The 21,102-nt window shown below is 41.1% G+C and overlaps 1 protein-coding gene across 2 annotated transcripts in view; it reads left to right on the top strand.

The window, feature by feature from the left end:
* Positions 1–21,102, top strand: part of MED12L (mediator complex subunit 12L) — a 153,839-nt gene that overhangs the window by 15,371 nt on the left and 117,366 nt on the right. For both annotated transcript variants that reach the window (XM_075098655.1, XM_075098654.1), the window contains exons 6-13: positions 34–144; positions 576–845; positions 3,100–3,249; positions 3,769–3,868; positions 4,059–4,195; positions 16,546–16,677; positions 18,132–18,258; positions 20,332–20,546. In XM_075098655.1, coding sequence (XP_074954756.1) covers positions 34–144; positions 576–845; positions 3,100–3,249; positions 3,769–3,868; positions 4,059–4,195; positions 16,546–16,677; positions 18,132–18,258; positions 20,332–20,546 — 1,242 coding nt within the window. The remainder of the gene's footprint in view (positions 1–33; positions 145–575; positions 846–3,099; positions 3,250–3,768; positions 3,869–4,058; positions 4,196–16,545; positions 16,678–18,131; positions 18,259–20,331; positions 20,547–21,102) is intronic.

Genomic DNA, 21,102 nt, shown 5'->3' with positions numbered 1-21,102 from the left:
TAATATGTGATGTGTCACTTTAAATCCTTTAAGGAAGGAATGCTTGAGAGACATGAGTATTTGACATGGATACTGGATGTTCTGGAAAAAATCAGACCCACTGATGATGATCTTCTTAAGCTGTTGTTGCCGCTAATGCTGCAGGTACACGCCTGTTTTAAAGCCAAAATCAATATAAGCATGATTCATACATGTTAAATGATTTTAATATCTGTGGTGGTAAAATCTATATAAACATTTTTACTTAAGATATATAGGGAAATATATTGCACGGTGCATGTTTGGAATTTATAAACACCTTTAAAATGTTTATGCTTCATAATCCTTAACTTGAATTGGTAGAAGGATTCTGTTGCTGTAACTGGTCCTGGAGGGCAGATGAAATTTTTGAGACAGGAGTATAGATTTGCATTTGAGCTGTTCCTTCTTTTTTTTTTTTAACCTTCTGGACTCTTAAATATTTGAGGTGATCCCTTCTAGTTTATGCATGTTCAATGTTAGATTGTTAATGAAAATTAATATGTGGAATAGACTGTGTGGTAAACTATGCATTTTTTCTTTTTTTTAACTTTCAGTATTCAGAAGAGTTTGTTCAGTCAGCTTACCTATCCCGTCGCCTTGCTTATTTTTGTGCCAGACGCCTATCTTTATTGCTAAGTGATGGTCCTAACCTTGTAGCTGCACACTCTCCTCATATGATTATTGGACCAAGTAACCCTCCTCTGGCAGCCTCAAGTCCGACTGCCCCTGGTCCCGTGCTGAGCCCGGTACAGCTGGCCTGCTCAGATTTCCTCTCCTGCCCTCAACACCGTCCATTGGTGTATGGACTTAGTTGTATGCTCCAGGTAGGCCAATGTTCTGTTGCTCCTGTTTTCAAGGCTATAACCATTAAGTTTACTGGAAAAGCGTGTTTTTTGTGTGTGACAAGGTGTGCTAGTTGTGGTTTGAAGTGCACCTGTGTCCACTAAAGGGTGAGGACTGAGTGGGTCTGGGGGGAGCAGGAGGGTGGATTCTCCACGCTCTCTGAGGGGCAATGCTGGAACCACCTGGAGAAGCTTGTGCTGCCCATGTATCTGTCTGCACCTCTGCTGTGGGAAGGAATGACTCCGCTGCCAGGGATGGCCAAGCCTTGCCTTTGTGCTACGGCGTTTCTGGTTGCAGTAGCGCTCTGTGCATCTCATCGTGGTCTCATCACCAGTGAACCTGTGTGGTTCTGCCAGACCCTGGCTGTCTGCTGGGTGCAGCTGAACAGAAGACAGCACCATACTGACTCCTGCAAGCTCTAACCTTTGAGGATTTCCTTGCTTCTTCCAGCTTGTCACCAATGCCTGGTTCCACTGCAGGCTGCTTCATTTTGGTTTTGTCAGAATTACAAGCAGTTTATATTGCCGTATCAACTTCCACAGTTTTTAAAACTGTGGAACAGAAGAGATTGTTCACTTGCACTTGTTGCTCAGCAATAGCAGAATTGTCAAGAGAGCAATTATTTTCTAAAATCTACTTGTATGATGAGCTACAGTTGTTTGCCTTTCTGAGTGCTGACCTGGTGAGACTTCCTCAAACCCTCCTGCTGTTGTCTGTTCAGTTGTCTGTCTCTGGGGGTTGCACAGACATGTCCTGGTGGTAGTACTGGGAGTATGTTGATGCTTGAGGGATCACAAATTCACTGAACGGCTGAGGTTGGCAGGGACTTCTTCAGATGACATTGTCCACTTCCCCCTTGCTGCCTCCTCCCCGCGAAGTCAGGGTCAGCTAGAACAGGTTCCCTAGGACCATGTCCAGCTGGGTTTTTAACATCTCCGTCACCACTCTGGGCATCCTCTTCCAGTGCTGGACCACCCCCAAAGTAAAAGAGCACTTCCTTGTGGCATGCAGCTCCTTCTCCGAGGGCTGCTGCTCTCCCACAGTCGTCGCAGTGCAGGAAGTCCAGAGCCTGGAGGCAGGCCTGGTTGCATGTAGGGAAGGCTCAGTCAGTGCTATCTGAGGAAAGGAAGAAAGGAAATGGGAGAGTAGCTGCATCCCTCTGTCCGCTGAGGGTGTGTGAGTCAGGAAGTAAGATCCTGTCCAGCTCTCAGCATGCTGGGGCTTTTTTCCTCTTGAACCTGAATCTGCCCTAGGAACACCAGCGTTTGTCTCCATCCTGAGCTGCTGGGGTATGCTTGTGTACGCTGGCAGCTTTACAGCTTTTCTCTACTAGCAACACAGCTGGTAATCTTTCTGCTCTTCCTGTTTGATTTGGGTTTGTGTATTTGTGTGTGTTTTCTCTGCTCTTTTTTTCTACCCGTTTTTCTTGTGCTGCCAAGCAGGTCCAGAGGACAGCCTGGATTCAGATGAGCTCTCTGTCATTTCAGAGGAGCATTTCTCTGGGCAACATTCTTGCGAAGGTGCTGCCTTTGTAATCCAGATCTGGACTGAGGGAGCTTCCCAAGAAGTAATCCAGCAGTCTCAAAACTAAACATCTATAAGATTAATCAATTTCCACCATTTTAGACTATATTTAAGGTCTGACCCCAAAACACCAAAGCATTCTGCTTTTGTTCTGTACAATACCAAACGCTACAGGGTAATCGGTATCTGCTGACAAGCCATTGTAAAATGACTGTTTTGAAGCCTGTCAATGCAAAAATCTTTCTTTTCAAGTACATCTTAAGTTCATCGCACATTTAAATGACACTTTTGTCCTTTAAAATCTTGACAGAAGAGTTGATTTTAATTAGTTTCTTAAATTTTGATTTTTCTGTTAAGCTGAACGCCAAAATTACTTATTTTTTCTAAAGCCCATTCACGTTTCACAGAAAGGGTCTGACTGAAATTAACCTTTGGTGGTGTTCTTTGGTGGCGTTAAGAAAGCAGTACAAATGGGAACTGAACACGTGTATATTTAAATATTTTTTTTAATAATGAAGAAGGAAACTAATATAGTAGTGGAATTTCCTCAAATGGATGTTTTAAAGTAATTGTGCATAGGCTTGCCTTTTTGTTTCTTTCACTGTAATAGTTAGATCAAAAGTGATTCTAGTCTGGGGACTCTTATTGTTGGCATTGTTTATCACACACCTTTAGAAAAGAAATTACTTCTGTTTGTACTATTGCTTGCAGACTGTAACTCTTTGTTGCCCAAGTGCCTTGGTGTGGAATTATTCCACAAATGAAAATAAGAACGTTAATCCAGGCTCACCTCTGGATTTACTTCAAGTTGCTCCATCTAGTTTACCTATGCCAGGTGGAAATTCAGCATTTAATCAGCAGGTAAGCTGTTTTTCATTGTCCTATTATTAAAATCTGTTTTATATCCCAAATAATGATTTGTGATCATTAGGACTACAGCCAAGTTTAGATATTTCTTTAGGTCTAGTTTCAAGACTAGTGTTGTGATAATTTTTGATGACCTTACTTTGCACTTCATTGAGGTACTGATTTTGTGAAAAAATCAGGAATTTTATTTACATTTGGATGTTTTCTGTTATTAAACTGAAATTACTTTGAGGTGTAAAATGGCAAGTCAGAAGAAGCTTGGCGTACCTATTGTGAGATGTGACTTTTCAGACACACTGAAAGTTAACTTTTACTGGGTTGAATGTGAGGAAAAGACGCTTTACTGCACAAGATAATTTGTAGCAGACAAAAACATTTGAACAGAACATACTTCAGTTTGTTGTTCCCAAATGTAGGGGGTGTAGTGCTCCTACTGAGAAAGCTGTCACAAGCTTGAAATGCAAATTGAGACTTCCTGCCACTAGCTAATTAGCAACTATCTTTTTTTTACAGGTTCGGGCAAAGATTTATGAAGTAGAACAGCAGATAAAACAAAGAGGTCGTGCTGTGGAGGTGCGGTGGTCTTTTGACAAGTGCCAAGAATCAACAGCAGGTAAGACAACTCAAAATGAAACAAACATTGGGAGCTTTAGGTTTACACCTGTTCTTCTTTGAGTATAATCCTGTTGCACCATGATTAATTCTAGTAATAGATTTGACAGATGGATGTAATGCAATGTCTTCCTGTGTAAACCTTTTTTTTTTTTTTCATTTTTCTTTTCTTCTCTAACTCCCATCTCTAGGGGTGACCATCAGCCGAGTTTTGCACACCTTAGAAGTGTTGGATCGGCATTGTTTTGACAGATCAGATTCTAGCAATTCAATGGAGACACTTTATCATAAGATTTTCTCGGCGAATCAGAATAAAGATAACCAAGAGGTAATGGCTACATTCTTCTATCGCTTCACAATCTGTAAACAATGGATTTTATTTTTACTTATGAGGATTGTGTGTATGTTTATATTTGATACAAAATTCTTCAATTCTACATAATATAAACCTCATTTAGGAGAAATGATCTATCAAGGTTTTGTGGTTTGTTTTTTGGGTGCTGCCAAGTAAAATTCCAGATTATTATTTGATAATTACTGTTATATCTGTTGTAGAAAGTAGTAAAACTAATAGGTTATTAAGTATAGTAGAATATTCTAAAACTACATACTCTTATGTTTTTTGATATTTTTACCTGTGCTAGAACCATTTTCAGAGATCATGAAAGACTTTATCAGAAATCTTTAAATTATATTTTTTTTTTGTGCAGTGCAGATGATAATGTCACTGGGCCTATGTATAATGTCAAACTCTTGAGCTTCCTTGGAAAGTGTTTGGGGAAGAGAAGAAACAGCCAGCTTTAATAACACACCGTTGAAGTAAAATTTTAAAGGGGAAAGTGTTAGTGAATCTGTCATAACTGCTCATGTTAATGTTTTAAAAACTTTTGTGCAAAATTGCTTGTTTTTTGAACACACCTGTTTTTTGTTCATGACTATATTCTCAGAGATAGGTGGTCATAATTCAAGACACTCTATTGCGCAGAAATACTGCATAATAATTGTCAATCAGCTTTTTAATGACTCTGCAATAAACAAGCAGAATATAGTTTTGTGGGGGGGTAACATCTTGAAGTATTTTCAGAGAGATACAACAAACTCTGCCAACAAACTCTGTATGTGAAGCTTAGGATCAGTAGGTAGGAGTGAAACGCTTGCCAGAGCTGTCTTTGTATTTCAAATACACTATTATGGTAATGAGAGAGACAGAGAGCAAGGAGAGCTGTTAGAGCAGGCAGATGAAGTTGTTGAAAGTTCTGAACCCTAATACGTGGATGAAATCAGGAGTTCAACACATAAGTTTTTTTGTAACTTTAAAATAGGTAAGGTGTGATATGCTTTATTGTTTCAGTGCTGGCTTCTTAATTTCATCTGCTTTTGGGGTCAGATGATGTGGTTCTGTGCTGTTGCCCTTCTGCACTTATATTTTTCCTTCTCCCTGTCTGTATTCCAAAATGTTTTTCTGAATTCCAGCTACAGTTGTACCAACAAACCGTGTAAGGCTGCGTTGGTAGGGAGACTTCTGAAAGTAAGGTGATTATTCTGTTCTTATTGTAGGTTGTCTGCTATTATTGCCTTTGTTTTATGGTACTTCATGACTTGAGGTTGGGTTGCCTCAAAAACATACATGTTTTGGCCCTAAAACAGCTCTTGTAAAGATGTGCTCCCCGGTTCTGGGTGCCAAACATTTTTATGAAGGTCTGTCTAATTAATTTGCAGGACTACCTGTCTTCTAATAGCATAATATTTTGCTTGCTGAGTAGGAATAAAGCATTGTTGTACGTAAGTGGTGACGTGCCAATATTTGCACAGTAGTCGCAGGAGACTGGAGGGAGAGCAGAAGCAAAGAAGATGCTCACTTCTTTCCGAGAGAAGAAAACATAACTTTGAAAGTTTCAGTGTTACTTTGCTGGGTCTGGAGCTGATACAAAATTAACCTTTTAAATTATCTGCGGCTTGTTAATCTCCTCTAGAGTTTTCAAGGCTGTTAGTTGTTTTGGCTTGAGCTTAACTTCTGGCAGCTAGACAAGAGATTGCTTTGGGATGCTGAATGCCTGATTGATGGTGCTTGTGCAAGTCACATTTGAGTTACTAACAGTGTAGTGTTTAGCTGCTTACCTCCTGGGCAGGCTGGTGGGTGAGCGCCCGTGGCGGGTGAAGCCCTGTCCCGTGCCCTGCAGAAGGGCTGCGGAGCTGCCCAACGGCCACTGGATGTCGGCGCCTCCCTGCACTGATTGTGCATCAGCTGCAGTGCTGCAAGGTTAAGCACACAAGGATGTTGCCACATGTGATGCTGTTTGTTTCTTTTTGTCTCTGTTTCCTTTCCCTTTAATAAACTTAGGCTGATTTTTCTTGGTGGAAAAAGCTATAAATTATGAGGTTGTGTATGCTCTGTTTTCAGCTGGCAACTCATGTAAGCCTGTAAGGACTTTTATTTTGTAAATAAGATGTCCATTGCTAGGATGTCTGCCTACTGACATAGCTATTTAAAGCAAAATGTACTTTGAAGGACAGCTATCTACTACGCCTGTTTTGGTGTAAGTCCAACTGGAGCATGTTTGGAACCTATTTCCTGTCCATTTTTCCTGCTGGATTGCAAAACATTGTTGTGAAGACTGCAAATGATGCCAGTACAAGTATATATGAGGGTGGTACTCCAAAGCACCGGGCACACACTGGAATGGAAAGAAGGTGGCTCATGCTACAAAGTACTTGGGTTCTGAGAGAGACTGAAAACAGACAAATGTGCTCAGGATTCTGCTTTTATGCATACTGTTGATTTCTTCAGAATTGTTTTAATATATAACTTGTGACTTCCAAGCATCAGAGCAAAAGTAAGACTTGGGGGAAGGGACTGGAATGAGAGAGGGTAGGTGGGTTTAGGCAGGTTAACTGAAAGGCTAGGTGTCCTGGGCCCTGCAGGGGGAAGAGTTGCTTTTCATCCCATGGGGAGATGCAGAGGGATGGTGCTGAAGGCTGGGATCTGGTGACATTGGTGACAGAACATGAGGGAGCAAAACAGAGAAAAATGGGGAGTGAGGGGCTGAGCTGCGGCTGTACGTTGAGTTTGAGTAGGACAAATAGGGCAGATGGATGGCAGGAATTGAAGAGAGCTCAGAGTTTGAGTGTCATGATGCATATGACAGGTGGCACACTGGAGCTGTGTGAGACAATGTGATGTTAAATCCACATTTTGACCAGACCCAGAACAAACCCTCCATCCTTGACCTTGAGAGAGGCCACAGAAGTGGGAGGAGAATCCAGTGTTTCTCCAGTGACTTGGAGAAGATTTAGCACAGAGGGGCACTGATTGTATTATTACATGCTACATTATTAATCAGACTTTAAATAGGAGATAAGAACTGCATTGCAGTTTCTCACCGACTGCCCCTGTGTCTTAAGAGCAATGGTCCCTGTGTAATCCCATAGGAATAGCTTCATCTGAGCCTTAACCGTGGTCCACAGCCTGGGTGCTCTTGTGTGGTAGGTTTCCTTACAGGCACGGGGCTTCTGTCAGGCTCTGTGTGCAACCCAAAAAGTAGCGCTTACTACATCTGTTAGATTGATATCCTACAGCAAATGAAATTTTCCACTGAGTAATAACAACGGACCGTGTGAGCTTTGCAAAACAGAATTGGGCAGACAAAGGAGGGAACTAAGAGATAGGGAAGCATTTGTTTTATGACTCTGTCCTTGAAGAACTGAGAATGATAAAAAGGAACGTCCCTCCTCAGAAGACACCAAAACCTGAGTGATAAAGTATGAAGTCAAGGAGGACAACTAATTGGGGTGTTTATGCATGTTGATAAGAACTGAAGTGTCCTTTAGGTGAACTATCCTCATTATAATACTGAAAATAATGCCCATAGGTCAGAAAGCCCCCTATTCAAATAAGCTCCTTACTCCTGAGCATGCGTGGCAAATTTAAAGGGAGCTGTACCTTCAAGATGAAGTGAGAAATAAACCAATGAATAGGTGGGGGGACTGGAATATTAGTTGTTAATAACACATTTAACTGTATAAATCCCTTGTAGTTTCTAGGTGCAGTGTGCTATCTTTGTGGAGTTACCACCTAGCTCCCATCTTTGTGCAAATATAAAATGAATAAAACACCTCCGTTCTGTGTAATTTGGTGTTTTGCACAGGGGGTGAATGAACCCACTTTCGTGCAGTTTTGGCAATCTAGATGGGACCACTTTTTATGCTCAGCTTTTTATCCATGAAGTTCCAAATGATAATAACAGTTGTTGAATTCTTTTGGTGTGAAGGTCTGACAGCCACTAAAAATGTAATATCACAATTAATATGGTAAGAATGGTGCTACCCTGTGGGTATGACCACGTGCACAGTGAGTAATACAAAGGACCTTTCATTTCTCATTTGGCGTCACTGACTTGTATAGAATTTCTCAGTAGATTTAGCTGAGTAGGAGGACTTGAAATCTAGAAATCTCTGACGTGGCATAAAGCAGTAAATTCACTTTCATTTCAGATGGTATTGCAGAGAAAACTACTGGCCTTATTTATTGCTGCAGGTGTTTTCCATCTGACATTTCCTTCACTCAAAACATCTCTTGTGCACAGCTCCAGAATGACTACCACTGTGGTGGTTATTGTGGAGGTATCTTTAAATAAATCTAGTAAACAATTTGTATTGCTACCATACAGTTTTAAATTAGAGTAAAATTGTGTTGTACTTGTCCAGGTTTTGGAACACCTTTGATTCCTTTCTACCCCCTTTTAATTATCACTCCCTCTGAAGGCTTGAGTCAATTTGTGTGAAAATAAAGTCCTCAGAAGAGTGAGCTAGAGAATATAATAGCGACTCTTTCATAATGTCTCTGAAAACTCCTCTTTGAGTTCAGCTGTCATCTTCCTGTGGCTTAAACCCAGTCAACTCTGACCTAAATTTTGGTCTAGCTGTATGTTATTATCAGTCAGTCTTTCACGCGTACAACTAAGAAAGGATTCCCCCCATCCAATTTGTTTTGTTTTAGAATGGTTGGTGTCAGTTTTTGTCTTGTCAGTCTCCTGTGTAGAAAAATACAATTCAGTTAAGTATAGCTTGGAATACACCTAAGCAGTGGGAGGGTTACCTAGTAGATGAAACTTCGTATCAGTATTTTCTAGCTAGTACGCAGTAGTAAACGGATGAAAGGAGGGAGCGCTTGATTTTTAAGGACTGATCTTGAATTTTGAGAAATCGTTATGTAGCATCCTCAAACTTCATGGGTATTTGTGCACCCGGATTGCTTTTAAAGTTTAGGTCTCTGAACTTGCATTTAGGTCTTGCTTCTCATGTCTTTGAAGTCCAACTGAATTCTTATAATGCCAAGAGATGTTTTTCATTTTAGAGTGAAAAAGTCCTGTTTTGAACTTGGTTCTCACGAATAGGGCTTGTTACAAATGCACAGAGTTAATATTTGTCTTTCTGAGATCACTTTGCTGGAAATGAAGCAGAAAAAAACAAACCACCCAATCCTGCTGTGTCTGTGGGAAAGGAGGTCTCACCATGCCTTTTTAGTTAGTAAGCAATGATTTAACGGTTTGTTACTACATAAGGGATCTGAATCTGAGTATGTTACAATGCATGACAGGTAAGAGAGGCAAGATGAGCAAAATAAAATGGGTTGAAATATCTGCAGAATCAGAGTCTATTTCCACAAGCACTGAGAAAATAGAGCATGTTTTGAGCATTCTTGTAATATTTTTAATAACGCAGTTGGCATTAGTTCAGTTGCTCAAATTGCTGAGTTATCTGAAGCTTGTTTGTGTGAGTATTTTCCCCCTTTATTATTTCAGTAAATCAAACATCAGATTCCTGCTCACTTAGGTGTCTAAGGGAGCTAAAGTACAAAATCTCTCTGGCAGGGAAAAATTTATTCTGTGACTTAACTGATGGGGTCCTTAAAAAGAACACACAACTTATCTTTTTCTTTTTATATTAGACAACTTCAAAGCAGTGGTTAATATTTTGTTGAACATAGTCTCATAATTTAAAGCAAATGTGCAAATCATACCCCAGTAAAAAGGTTTTTGTCTTTGAGCTGTTGTTAGTGCTGCGGTGTGTATGCAGAGCTTGCCTACCATCCTGTGATGACTTTGTCCCTCTTGGGCTGCAGTCAGAGGCATTTCTTCATATTCCATATTTTAGTCTGCACTGCTAGTGTCAGTGTGTTTAGCTGATTTAAAACCCCCAAACTTTTGAGGACAGTTTTTCCATGGAGAGTAGTGTACCTTGAGAGCTCCTCTCCTTTGTTACGCATATGCAGATGTGTTTTCAAACAGAATGAGCTGTCCTGCATGGATTTGGGATTCTGAGCCAGGTGTTTGTGGATGGCACAGGTCCATTTGTTTTCCTAGAAAAATCCTATAGGGCTCATGTTCCTGGCTCTTGTCTTCTTTCCTCACCCGTTCTCTTTAGAAAGGTGGGTTGTATTAATAAATGTTGCTGTATCGTACCCCTTTGTCTCTTTTAATAAAAATATAGCTTCTGAAAACCCTTTCTTGTCTTCTTAGAATCAGATTTGGAGTTTAACGTTAAAATGTTTGTTTCACTGAGGAGTTAATTTGAAAATACTGACTGGAATTGTGATTACACATTTATTTAGATAGTCTACCTTCAAAAAAAGTAAAAGCTTAGTATTTAAAGGGAATGTTCTTAAATGATAGAAGTCTACAACATTGGAAAGAAAGCAGCTCTGTGTTTTGAGACTGAACTCTATTGTACTAGGAAGCAATCAGATTTTTTTGTTATTGTTTTTTGTTAGCCTTTTTTATGATTTAAGGAGAGACTGGCTTCCTGCAACACAGACTTGACTTGCAGTAAGCACCTGCTCAGATTTGTTGAATGATTTGATTTAACGTTGATGGTTTTGATATTTTGATATTTTCAATATCCTCTTGTTTTGAAAGCAACAGGAATAGCCATATAAATATCTATATACATATACACACGCACGTGCGCACGAGTGTCTGTATATATGTATATGCAAAGTATCTCATGTATATCCTCCACAGGCATCTATAACTGGCATAAGAGCACTGCTGCTACAAGCTTCCCCCACCCCTTTTAACCCAACAAGCAGCAGTGTGTCTTGGGGTAGGAGGATGCTGGGCTGGGTGGCAGCTGCCTGCTGTGCGTGGAAGCCCAGGGAGCAGTGGTGACAAACAGCATGGGCGTTCCCCGGTGGCACAGGGTCACACACCTGGCTGCTTTCTGGAGAGGTTTTGGGGAGGTGAGAGGAGGTTGGGGTTTCCTTTTGCTTAGTGATTTCAGCTCCTGGGCATTACGCCCTGGTTTTCCTGTCTCCTCCACAGAAAGATAACTTCTGTAGTCCAGGTGCCTCAGTGGTGGCCTTAGCTAATGCAAAGTCAAACTAGTTGCTTAGGAGCAAATTTTAATTAAATAATAAAAGCAAGGACTAGTGGGAAGAGAGCTCAGAGTTATGGAAAGCAGAGGTTAGTAGTACTTTCGGTTTCCTATCTCCAAACCTCTTATCAGTATCAGTAACATGTAATACTTTCCTTTTAATACTTTCCTGTGTTACTAATTGTGGTGCTTTTTTAAAAATAAAACCAAACCAACTCTTTTATTCTTTTCTTCACCCACCTTCTGCTCCAGTTTTAAATTGGTGGAAATGAGGCCGTTGGTTTTCTCTGAAAGGGTCTGACTGGGGGCTTTGTTGGGTCGTGGCTAAATGACAAATGTGAGTTGTCTAAACTTGAAATCTTGCTTCAAAGGTGTGTGCTCACTGGTGTAGGTAATCTCTCTCATTTGATGCCACTTTGAAGAGTTTTTCTTTCATTAGGACTTGTGGAAGGTTTGGGAATCTCGAGGAAGGGTCTCATCTGTAGGAGAGCTTCCCCCAGCCCGAGGGAGTTGCAGTTCCTGCCTACCCACACCTGTTCTGTGCTCCAGCACCTTCTGTCTTGTCTTCCCTACAAAAGCTAGTCACTAAGTAACATGCAAAGTGATCTTTCTGCTTTCCTGCCCCTGAAATCTTAAGGGTACAAATGTGATCATAATGCTATTTTTCAAGGCAGTAGTCTGAGCCCCTTTGAAATGTGGTCTGCGCTTTTCCAGGCCAGACCATCTGCAGATACAAGATCTCAAATTAGACAAATCCAGAACCTCGTTATTCTGAGAGGTGTTATTTAATTGCATTCTTAGCATGTTTAAGTAAACATGGTGTTGGAAGGGAGGAAACCATGAGGTGCAGCTATCGTGAGGCTACATCGGGAGGAAGGAAGTCATGCAGCGTGCAGCAGGCAGCTGCACAGCGGGGCAAGGAGCTAGAGCTTTCCCATGTGCGTTACCAGCGTCACGGGTGCTGCTGTCCCGTCTCCCAGAAGCAGCACACTCCATCAGCAAAGCAGTGAGCACTCAATGCTGGAGTTTCCAGCGTTGGACTAACTCATTTTTCCAGATGAGCTGTGGTTTGGTTAGCACAGTCTTCCACTGCCCATGTACTGCTGTAGAGGCGTACTTACTGTAGGGGTTTTGGGTAATTATTTATATTGCAGGGACTTTATACAGCTTTCAAATGTATTTGTTATTTTCATTCAAAAGCCAAATAAAGTATCTGATAGTTAGACACTTAAACTTTACTTTTCTCAGCTGCTGCAGAGTCCTGTGTTTTAAGAGCCCAATGTATGGGAATGACTCTGGTGATGCCAAATTGCCCAACAGAAGTCTGCATCAGAGGGTTCAAATAATTACCTGCGCTCAGATAACTTTATTTTAGTTGCTGCACATGTCAGTTCCTGAGCACCAAACTCACTGTTTTTAGGCACTTCAAAGTGGTGTCATTGAAATTGTTAGATGGATAAACACCTTGATTTATGGTGGGCTTTTTTCCCTTCAAAAGAGGTTATGTTCTGCATACATGTGAAACTGCAGAGTCAGCACTGTGATTTTTAAGGTACATAATCACCTCTAGGTGTTTGATTTGCGGTGATGTTGAGTTCTACATCTCTGAAAATGTAGTTCTGCTTTTTATGGACATAGAAATGGGGAGTTATTTTTATATTTTTGCACTAATAAATATTGCAGTGTTAGCAGAGGACTCATTTAGAAACAGAATTAACTGTCTGTTTTCTTAACTGTAGAGCCGTCTCCTTCTAGTTGTTTAACACCACCTCCCCCACCCAAAAAAACCAGATTGCCTGTTGAGAATAAGCTGCTTGAAGCAGATCAGTCGTTCTGTGAAATCTCCTGAAGTTCACATAGAACAGATGAGGAATTAATCTGTAGTTAATTTATGTGGATCTCAGTGCGGTCCTGACCAGGGTAACTTCATGTTACTTTCTTGTGAGTTGCACAAATGTCTGTCCTTCATTTATCCCTTTTGTTAAGAGAATTTTAATACAGAGCTGCGCATGGAAGTGCCGTTCAAAAGTAAGAATTCACAGCATTTCTTGAAATAACTGAAATAACATCCAGGTTTAGCAGAAAAAGGTCAACCTGCCCTGGGTGTTCTCTTTTCTTTGGGCAATCAAATAAGTCGTTTACGCAATCTTTAGTTTAAAAAAAAAAAAAAAAAAAAAAGAGTGGCTGTTGCTGGCCTAATACCTAAAACTCTAAAAATGCAATTTGCTGTTGATCACAATGTTATTTAGTTTCTACTGCACTCATTGTCAATGAGCTTCATGAAAGATTGTAAAAAACCCAACCAAACATGAGAGAAATGTCCTTGGGTAAATAAGCCCTTAGCCCTTGATCGTAGGCAGTTGGGTGTGCAATTCAAACGAGGTATCCTGTTAATTACAACCAGTGCATCTGATAACAAATGCCTGTGGCCTCCTGGCATCTGGCTTTGTAACCTGGGGGTGCACAGGCTTTGGTGGTCATGGGAGCCAAAGCTGAGGTAGGTTGGTCTTGTATGACCTACCTCCCTGGTGTGCCTGTTCCGTGGACTTGCTTGCTGGGGCACGGTGCTCCCATTTCACTAAACAGAGTGATGGCTGTCAGGGACTGGAGGGCTCAGCAGCGGGGGCAAGCCGAGCCCTGCTCAGTCTTGTGTTTGTAGTGGTCAGAGGTAAGTGGCACAGGCAGGAATTTGCAAGTAATAGTCACAAGGACTCCAAAAATACAGGCATGTGAAATGTGGTTTGAGTTTTGTTTGTGTGTGTTCTTGTATACAGTGACCAGAGTTTTACTTTGGGCTGTTTTCACATTTGTCATAAGGCACAAACTTGAGCAGCAGGAGCAGCGGCAGTGGAAGTGGTTAGCTCACTGACTGCAGGCTTCGGTGGTTTTGCTTTTCAGTGCTAAGTATAGTTGAGTGTAGCTCTGAGGACAACTGAGTCTTGGCTTAGTGTCTCAGGCAGTGTCTGAAGGAAATATTTGTATATTTGCGCATGCATATGTATACCTCAGTGTCTGCCTGCATGCTGGCAGTGTTTGTACAGTATGTGTATTCCTTGGAGGAAAAGCACCCTTGTTTCTCTCAAGTGGAAAATAATAGAATGCCAAAAACTTGACTTTCTTATTCTATGATTTGACACTTCCCAAAACAACCTAAGCTCTTTTCTTTAGGCCAGAACAAAAGCATGCAGGAACACTTTCATAACCATTTTTTCCTTCAGAAGTACCACATGTAAGTTGTCTTTTAAATGTCTCTTGCCAGGATTTCCCTCTCTGTCTTTGCTCCAGCACAGTGAGCTCTGACCTTTGGCATTAGAATCATAGAATCATTAAGGTTGGGAAAGACCTCTGGGATCATTAAGTCCAACCATCAACCCAACACTACCATGTCTCCTAAATCATGCCCTGAAGTGTCATGTCTACATGTCTTCCAAATTCCTCCAGGGATGGTGATTCCACCACCTCTCTGGGCAGCCTGTTCCAGTGCCTGACTACTCTTTCAGTAAAGAAATTTTTCCTAATATCCAATCTAAACCTCCCCTGTCATAGCTTGAAGCCGTTGCCTCTCATTCTATTGCTAGTAACTTGGGAGAAGACACCAACACCCACCTCGCTACAACCTCCTTTCAGGTAGTTGTGAAGAGCAATAAGGTCTCCCCTCAGCCTCCTCCAGACTAAATAGCCCCAGTTCCCTCAACCTCTCCTCATAAGACCTGCTCTCCAGACCCTTTATCAGCTTCGTTGCCCCACTGCATCATGACTTCAATACTTTCCGTCTTTACTCTTCTGAAGGGATTCAGTTGTAGGATCATTACCTGCTCCTTGCTTGAGAAGAGAAGCTGTTCGGCCATTCTGCGAGAGGTGCCATTCCCTGCAAGAAAGAGGGTGAGGGAGGTCCTGTGCTGCCATCCCTGGGATGCCACAGGGTGCGATACAGCATGGGTGAAGCTTCAGGGAACGGATGACCTGACGCATTTTGCCTGAGCTCTTGAGTTGGCGTCTTCTGCTTGAGATATAGAAGTGCTTGGGTTTTTTGTTGGCATGGTTTCTCTTGTTAGCAGAAAGCAAAAGTAGTCAGTGTGAAGATCAGACTCCTTTAGGTGCTCTGCGTTGCCTTCAGAAATATATAATGTCCATACTTCTGTATCTAACTGCAACAGTGGTAACACTACCACGTCACTTCATTTGGGTAAGAGGAAAGCATTTTCCCCTCTTGCCTCCACTCCCCCACCCCATGTCATTTAGTACCTCTTGCTCGCCTGGTGGAGCATATTTACAGGAAACTTCTCTGTGTGGTGCTTGTGCCTGTACACACCAGCCTTGTTTAGCATACTGTTGTTTTTTTGTATTTTTTGGGGAGGATGATTGAGATAGTTTTGAAGCAGTAACTTTCATGCTTGTGGGTCTGTAACTCCGAATCACTCTGAAAGAAAAGTATTTGCTTTCTGAGGGTGCCATGCTTGACTGTAGCCCTTCTAATGTTTACTTTTAAGTGTAGTTTTCACTAATCTTGGGGAAAGAAGAAAAATCACATTTGCTTAATTTGCAGATCAGTCTTACGTTTAAGTGTTCAGAGATGGTAGCCAGCTTGGGCAGGAGTGAGGAAGTTCAGCGGATGCAGTTCAGTAGCACACAAGAAAAAAATACTTCCAAAATGTGGGTGGTTAGTGGAAACAGAGTTTGGATGAACATTCAGTAGATATAAGCATTACGATATCCTGCTGCTATTCTGTAAATAGAGATTTTGTAAAGACATACAGTTTCTTAAGAACATCAGTGTTAGGTCAGAAATAAACTGAGTTTTTGGAGAGTTTTTTGACCTTGGTTATTTGATAGATACACCTTTAGAGCTTAGGAGTTCTTTGGTTTGTTTTTTTAATGCATCAGTGAGATGCAAGTAATGGTCTGGAAATAGATGAAGGAGGTTTGGAAGAATTAATGTAAGGGAAGCATAGGTTCTGTGTGATTAATTAGGTCGAGAGGCTCTGTGTGGTATGCTTTTACTGTTTCTCTTGCTTGTAAGCAGATTACCCTTTCCTGTTTTTATGAAGCAACATTATCATAAAGGAAAATTTTGATTTAAGTATCAGCAGTGTGAAAACTGAGATTTCCTTCTTTGGCTTCCAGATTATATTAAATTTGAAAACACTCCGAATAAAACAAAAGTGTGCATCTGTCAGTACTAAAGAACAAAAACCAGCTTTTGTCTTCATCCGCCAGAACACTGGTTGCTGCAAGCTGTTTGCTCAGAAATAGCCTGTTGGCTGTGTGGGTGAAAGAGTTTTCTGTCTTTGTTCTTGCACTGAACAGGTAGCCCCAAACGATGAAGCTGTGGTAACGCTGCTTTGTGAATGGGCTGTGAGCTGTAAAAGGTCGGGTAAGCACAGGGCCATGGCTGTAGCCAAACTCCTGGAGAAGAGGCAAGCAGAAATAGAAGCAGAAGTAAGTTATTTCCACTTTTAGAATAGAGTGAACAGTATGCTTAAAAAGTAAGATATTTTGAAGGAAATAATACTTTAATCTCTACTCATTACCAAGCAAGTAAGTTTGATGGCATTTGGAGCACTGGGGATTTTTGTCATCAATTTACAGTTTTTAAATTCTAGGTAAATTTAAAATGAAAAAGCCTTCTGTTTAAAATAAGAAGAAATTGCAGCCTAACTCAGAATGGTCTATGTTAGCTGATTTATATCTGTTTGAAGTATTTTACTTCTGTGAACTACTTGTCCAAATAAAGGGGTGCCACTGTAACTGGAGTCCCTTAAAAAGAGGGGTGTGGGTCCGGCTGGTGGGGCAGGCTGGCTGGTGGGGCAGGGCTGTTCAGCTGGTGGGGGGGGCTCTGGGAAGGTTCCAAAACTAAGATCCGTTTTGAGGTAAAATTCGAGTGTAACTTTAAATCTTGCATCCTGTAGAACTCCTTTGTTTTCAGGGGAAATGAAATGTTTCACTGGAGAAGCAGGGTGCTGTAGTGACATCTTTGATGTAAACTGTTGTCTCTCTGTTGTGGCAAATGATCCTACTCCAGCTTGCATAAGGTGATGCTTCTCCTTGAAGCTTTGGTAATACTAAATCTGCTCGGTAGTGAGGATGAAATAGAGGCAGTGTGCTCACCGCGGCCTTGCTGCAGCTTTCTGGACCAGTGGTGCTCCCTGCAGCCCGGAGCACTGCCGCCTTGGCTTCACCTCCTGCATCCGTCCAGTGCTGGCAGGCAGAGTTTTTACTGGATGCGTGTTCTGTTTAGGGTTTGGGGTTTTTTTTGTTTTCTTCCCTAGAAAAAAGGTTCCCCAGGAAGGTGATGTGTGACGTCTGTTCACCCTGGGTGCGGGGACAGGACAGAGACATGAAAGCACTCTCAGAAGTGTGTCTGTGCAGACAGAAGTACAGACAGCGTGAGGTGCAAAATGACGATCACTTTCCAAAGCCTCTCTGCTTTGTCTGCTCCTAGCCACAAGCCATTAGTTAGGGGGAAGGGTGTTTACTGTATCGTTTCTGCCTCACTTGTACCGAAATCACTCAAAGCAGAGATATTGGTTGTGATTATTATTATTATTATAGTTAGTGTAATTTACACAAAGAGGAGTTACCTTTTCTATTCACATTGGTCCTCTAAGTTCTGTATCTTAAAATTTTGCTTTTATATGAAACAGTGTTGTTGCAGGTGATGGTACATGTCTCGGGCATTCCTTTTCAATAAATAATCCAAAGCGATTAAATAAAACACCTTAGAAATAACCGAACTAGGTAATGGGAAAAACCTGTCATTCTAGAGCAAGTGTGGATGTTATGAAGAGGTAGGAAACAGTCACATGTATAGTTGCCTCAGATGCAAATTATGGGAATATTACATGCATTTGTGTGTAGATACATGTTTTTTTTTTATTTGTTTAACTGTGCAGAGATGTGGTGAATCTGAAGTCCTAGATGAAAAGGAATCTCTGTCTTCAGCCTCCTTGACAGGCTCCAGTCTTCCTGTTTTTCAGAATGTCCTGCTGAGGTTTTTAGATACACAAGCTCCCTCATTATGTGAGTATTAACTAATTTATGTTCCAGAGTAGGTCAGAAGCAACTGGTCTGCTGTCTGGCCGCTGAAGTTGTTGTTTTTTCTGTAGGGGGTGTATCACAGTTTTCATGATTACCTGCTCTGTTTTCATATGCACATTTTGTTTTTTAATCTCCTGCCATCTTATAGGATCTTTCTGTGATTTTTATTTCTTTCTTTTTACAAAAGGAAAATTAGCAGAAGCTGTTTATTTGTGTTTAAGCTGCAAGAGATTTGGGAAAACTACCTGCAGTCTATGCACATTTAACATCAAACACGTGCCTCGTTTTGACACATCCACATTCGAAGTGACTGACTTGGAAATTACACACAAGTGTTAAAGTTGGAAGCTGTTAGCTGACAAATAGGGGATTAAAAAAAGGATTGTTGTTCATTGTAGGTTGCTCTGTGAAATGTCTTGGACTAATAAAACTGCTTGATACTGTAGCTTGTGTTTCTGGTATCTCAAGTACTGCTAGTTAGTACAGGTGGTGTGGTGTGTTTTTTTTTTTTTTTTTCTTCCTGGTGCCTTTAAAGGGAATTGTAAGTGGTTTGAAACATGATACTGAACACTCTCAACATCCCAAAAAGGAGAAACTTCTTAAATATTTGTTGCAGACTCTGAGGTATTGGTAGTGCTCTATTTTTGTGCCAGTGGTGACCCTGGTTTTAATAAACCATCCAAACTATTTGTGTTATTTAGACTTGTGTTTCTGATGTGCTTGTTTCAAATGTGGTACCATCCTTCTTCACCCGGGTAGCTCTGCAAGGCAGGGTAGGGAGGGCAGCTGGGGAATGTTTTGCTTGCTTGAAATATTCTTTGGTATTTTTGAGCATTGAACAAGTTTTGTGGTATTGTATTGTTTTTACAGTGGCTGAGCTTCTGTGTCTCCAAAAATGAAAAGCATGTAACCACTATATTTTGAAAGAGGGCAGATCGCCTGGTCTGCAGGTGTGGGTTATACGATGCTCGTCCACCAGCACCCAGTCTGCACGCCTTGCTTTTGAGGGGTGGGTCACGGAGGGCAGCTCTGGATGAGTGGGTCCTGGGGGCTGCAGAGGAGAGTTCTGACCCTGAACTGGTGTGCTCTTGGGCTCACTGTTACAGCTTCTCTGCTGCAGTGTACTGAGAATTTTTAAATAGAAATAGTATTATATAACTGAACTAATTTGAAATTGTAAAGCACAATTTGCTTTTAAATAAATGTTGACGATTCGGATTTGGTAGTTCTGTAGCTGGAGGTTTCGTTGCCCAATAGGGTTGGAGTGCTATAAAGATATTTTCTGTTAACTGCAATGTTGCAAACCTTTCTGTGGTATAGAACAAGTCAAATTAAATGTAGCTGTGACAAATTAAAACTTAATAACAAAATTTTACATGTTGTATTTCCCTAGGTTTTGCTTTGTCACTGGCAAAATAACATGCATTTATTTTAATAAACTTTTTCCTGATGTGCGTGAGCATGTTTAATAGATAAAGTACACCTCACTACCAAGCTTTAATAAAATATTGCTTTTACATCTTGGAGGCCTGGCATGCAGAGATCTTGAGTTCTTTGAAAATATTTCAAAAGGTCTTCCGTTATGAATACAAAAGCACTATAGATAAGACAGTAACATTTACTATAGTAATATAATTTAGGAGGAAAGGAAAATTGTTGGGTGGTCTGTTATAATCCAAAGCTTCAGCTTTAATTTTTCTTCACACAAGGAATTTCCTCACCCTCTTCCACCCTCTTTTTAATTTTTAGAAGTATTTGAACTGCTGACACCCTCCCCCAACTGGGGCAGATGTGTATGGTGTAGGGTGCACTGGAATCCAGTGCTGTCTGAAGTCTGTCCCCTGAAGTGTCTGGAGTGAGTGGCAAAGCAAAAAATGCAAATTAGATGGGAAATGGTTTGTTCTTTGGAGACAAAGAGAAACTGTGCAAGATGCCTGAGACATTTTTAGTAGGCCTTTAAAATTAATTTGCTGGGGTTTGCAATCTGGAGAGTTGAAACCCAAATATCTATAAGTTGAAACTACAGTCTAACTTTTTTTTTTATTTTTTTGGTAGCTGACCCTAACAGTGACCACGAGAAGACAGAGTTTGTGAATTTGGTGCTGCTTTTTTCTGAATTCACTCGGCATGATGTTTTCTCCCATGATGCATATATGTGCACTTTAATATCACGCGGAGACTTGTCAGTCACTGCAACTACTAGACCACGTTCACCTAACGGTGAAACTGTGGATGAACACTATTCTAAGGATCATGATGTGAAACTGGAGGTAACACTTCATGCTATTTCTCCCATGTTTGGTACTCTGTTCCGCTAAATGTAGATTTTCACTGAAGCATTAGTATTTCAGATACGAGATACTAACTTTTTTAATCCTGTGTCTCCTTGTCTCTTTCTTCTTCTCTGAGAAGACTGAAAGTGATCCATTAAATTAATTCTTGTATATAGCTGTAAATATTGCTGTTTTGGTGCAAATACACTGAACTGATCACTAGTTGTCTAGTGATTTAAATAACTTGGGACAAGCAAAAAGGCACAATGTAGACTTCTAAATGTACCAATGGAAAACCTGATTTTCAGATGTGCTTCAATGAAGAGAAGGGAGAGGTTTAGTAGAGGTTTAGTAGGAGGAGTTAGTGGGGAGCCTGGAGTAAGCCCCATGTCTTCTGTGTAGCGTGGGGCATGCTGGCACAGCACAAGCGTGAGCGATGGGCAGCCTGCTAATCTGCTCACAGATGATCAGGAGCATACTGTGTGCTACACAGCCAGCGACTGAAGACCATGAAGCCAAACCTCACGACTCATACGTGCACAGTCCAGGTGCA

The sequence above is a fragment of the Phalacrocorax aristotelis genome, chromosome 7 (assembly GCF_949628215.1).
Source record: "Phalacrocorax aristotelis chromosome 7, bGulAri2.1, whole genome shotgun sequence".
NCBI lineage: Eukaryota > Metazoa > Chordata > Aves > Suliformes > Phalacrocoracidae > Phalacrocorax > Phalacrocorax aristotelis.
Note: the sequence above shows the minus strand (reverse complement) of the source record. Positions and strands in the feature narration are given on the sequence as shown.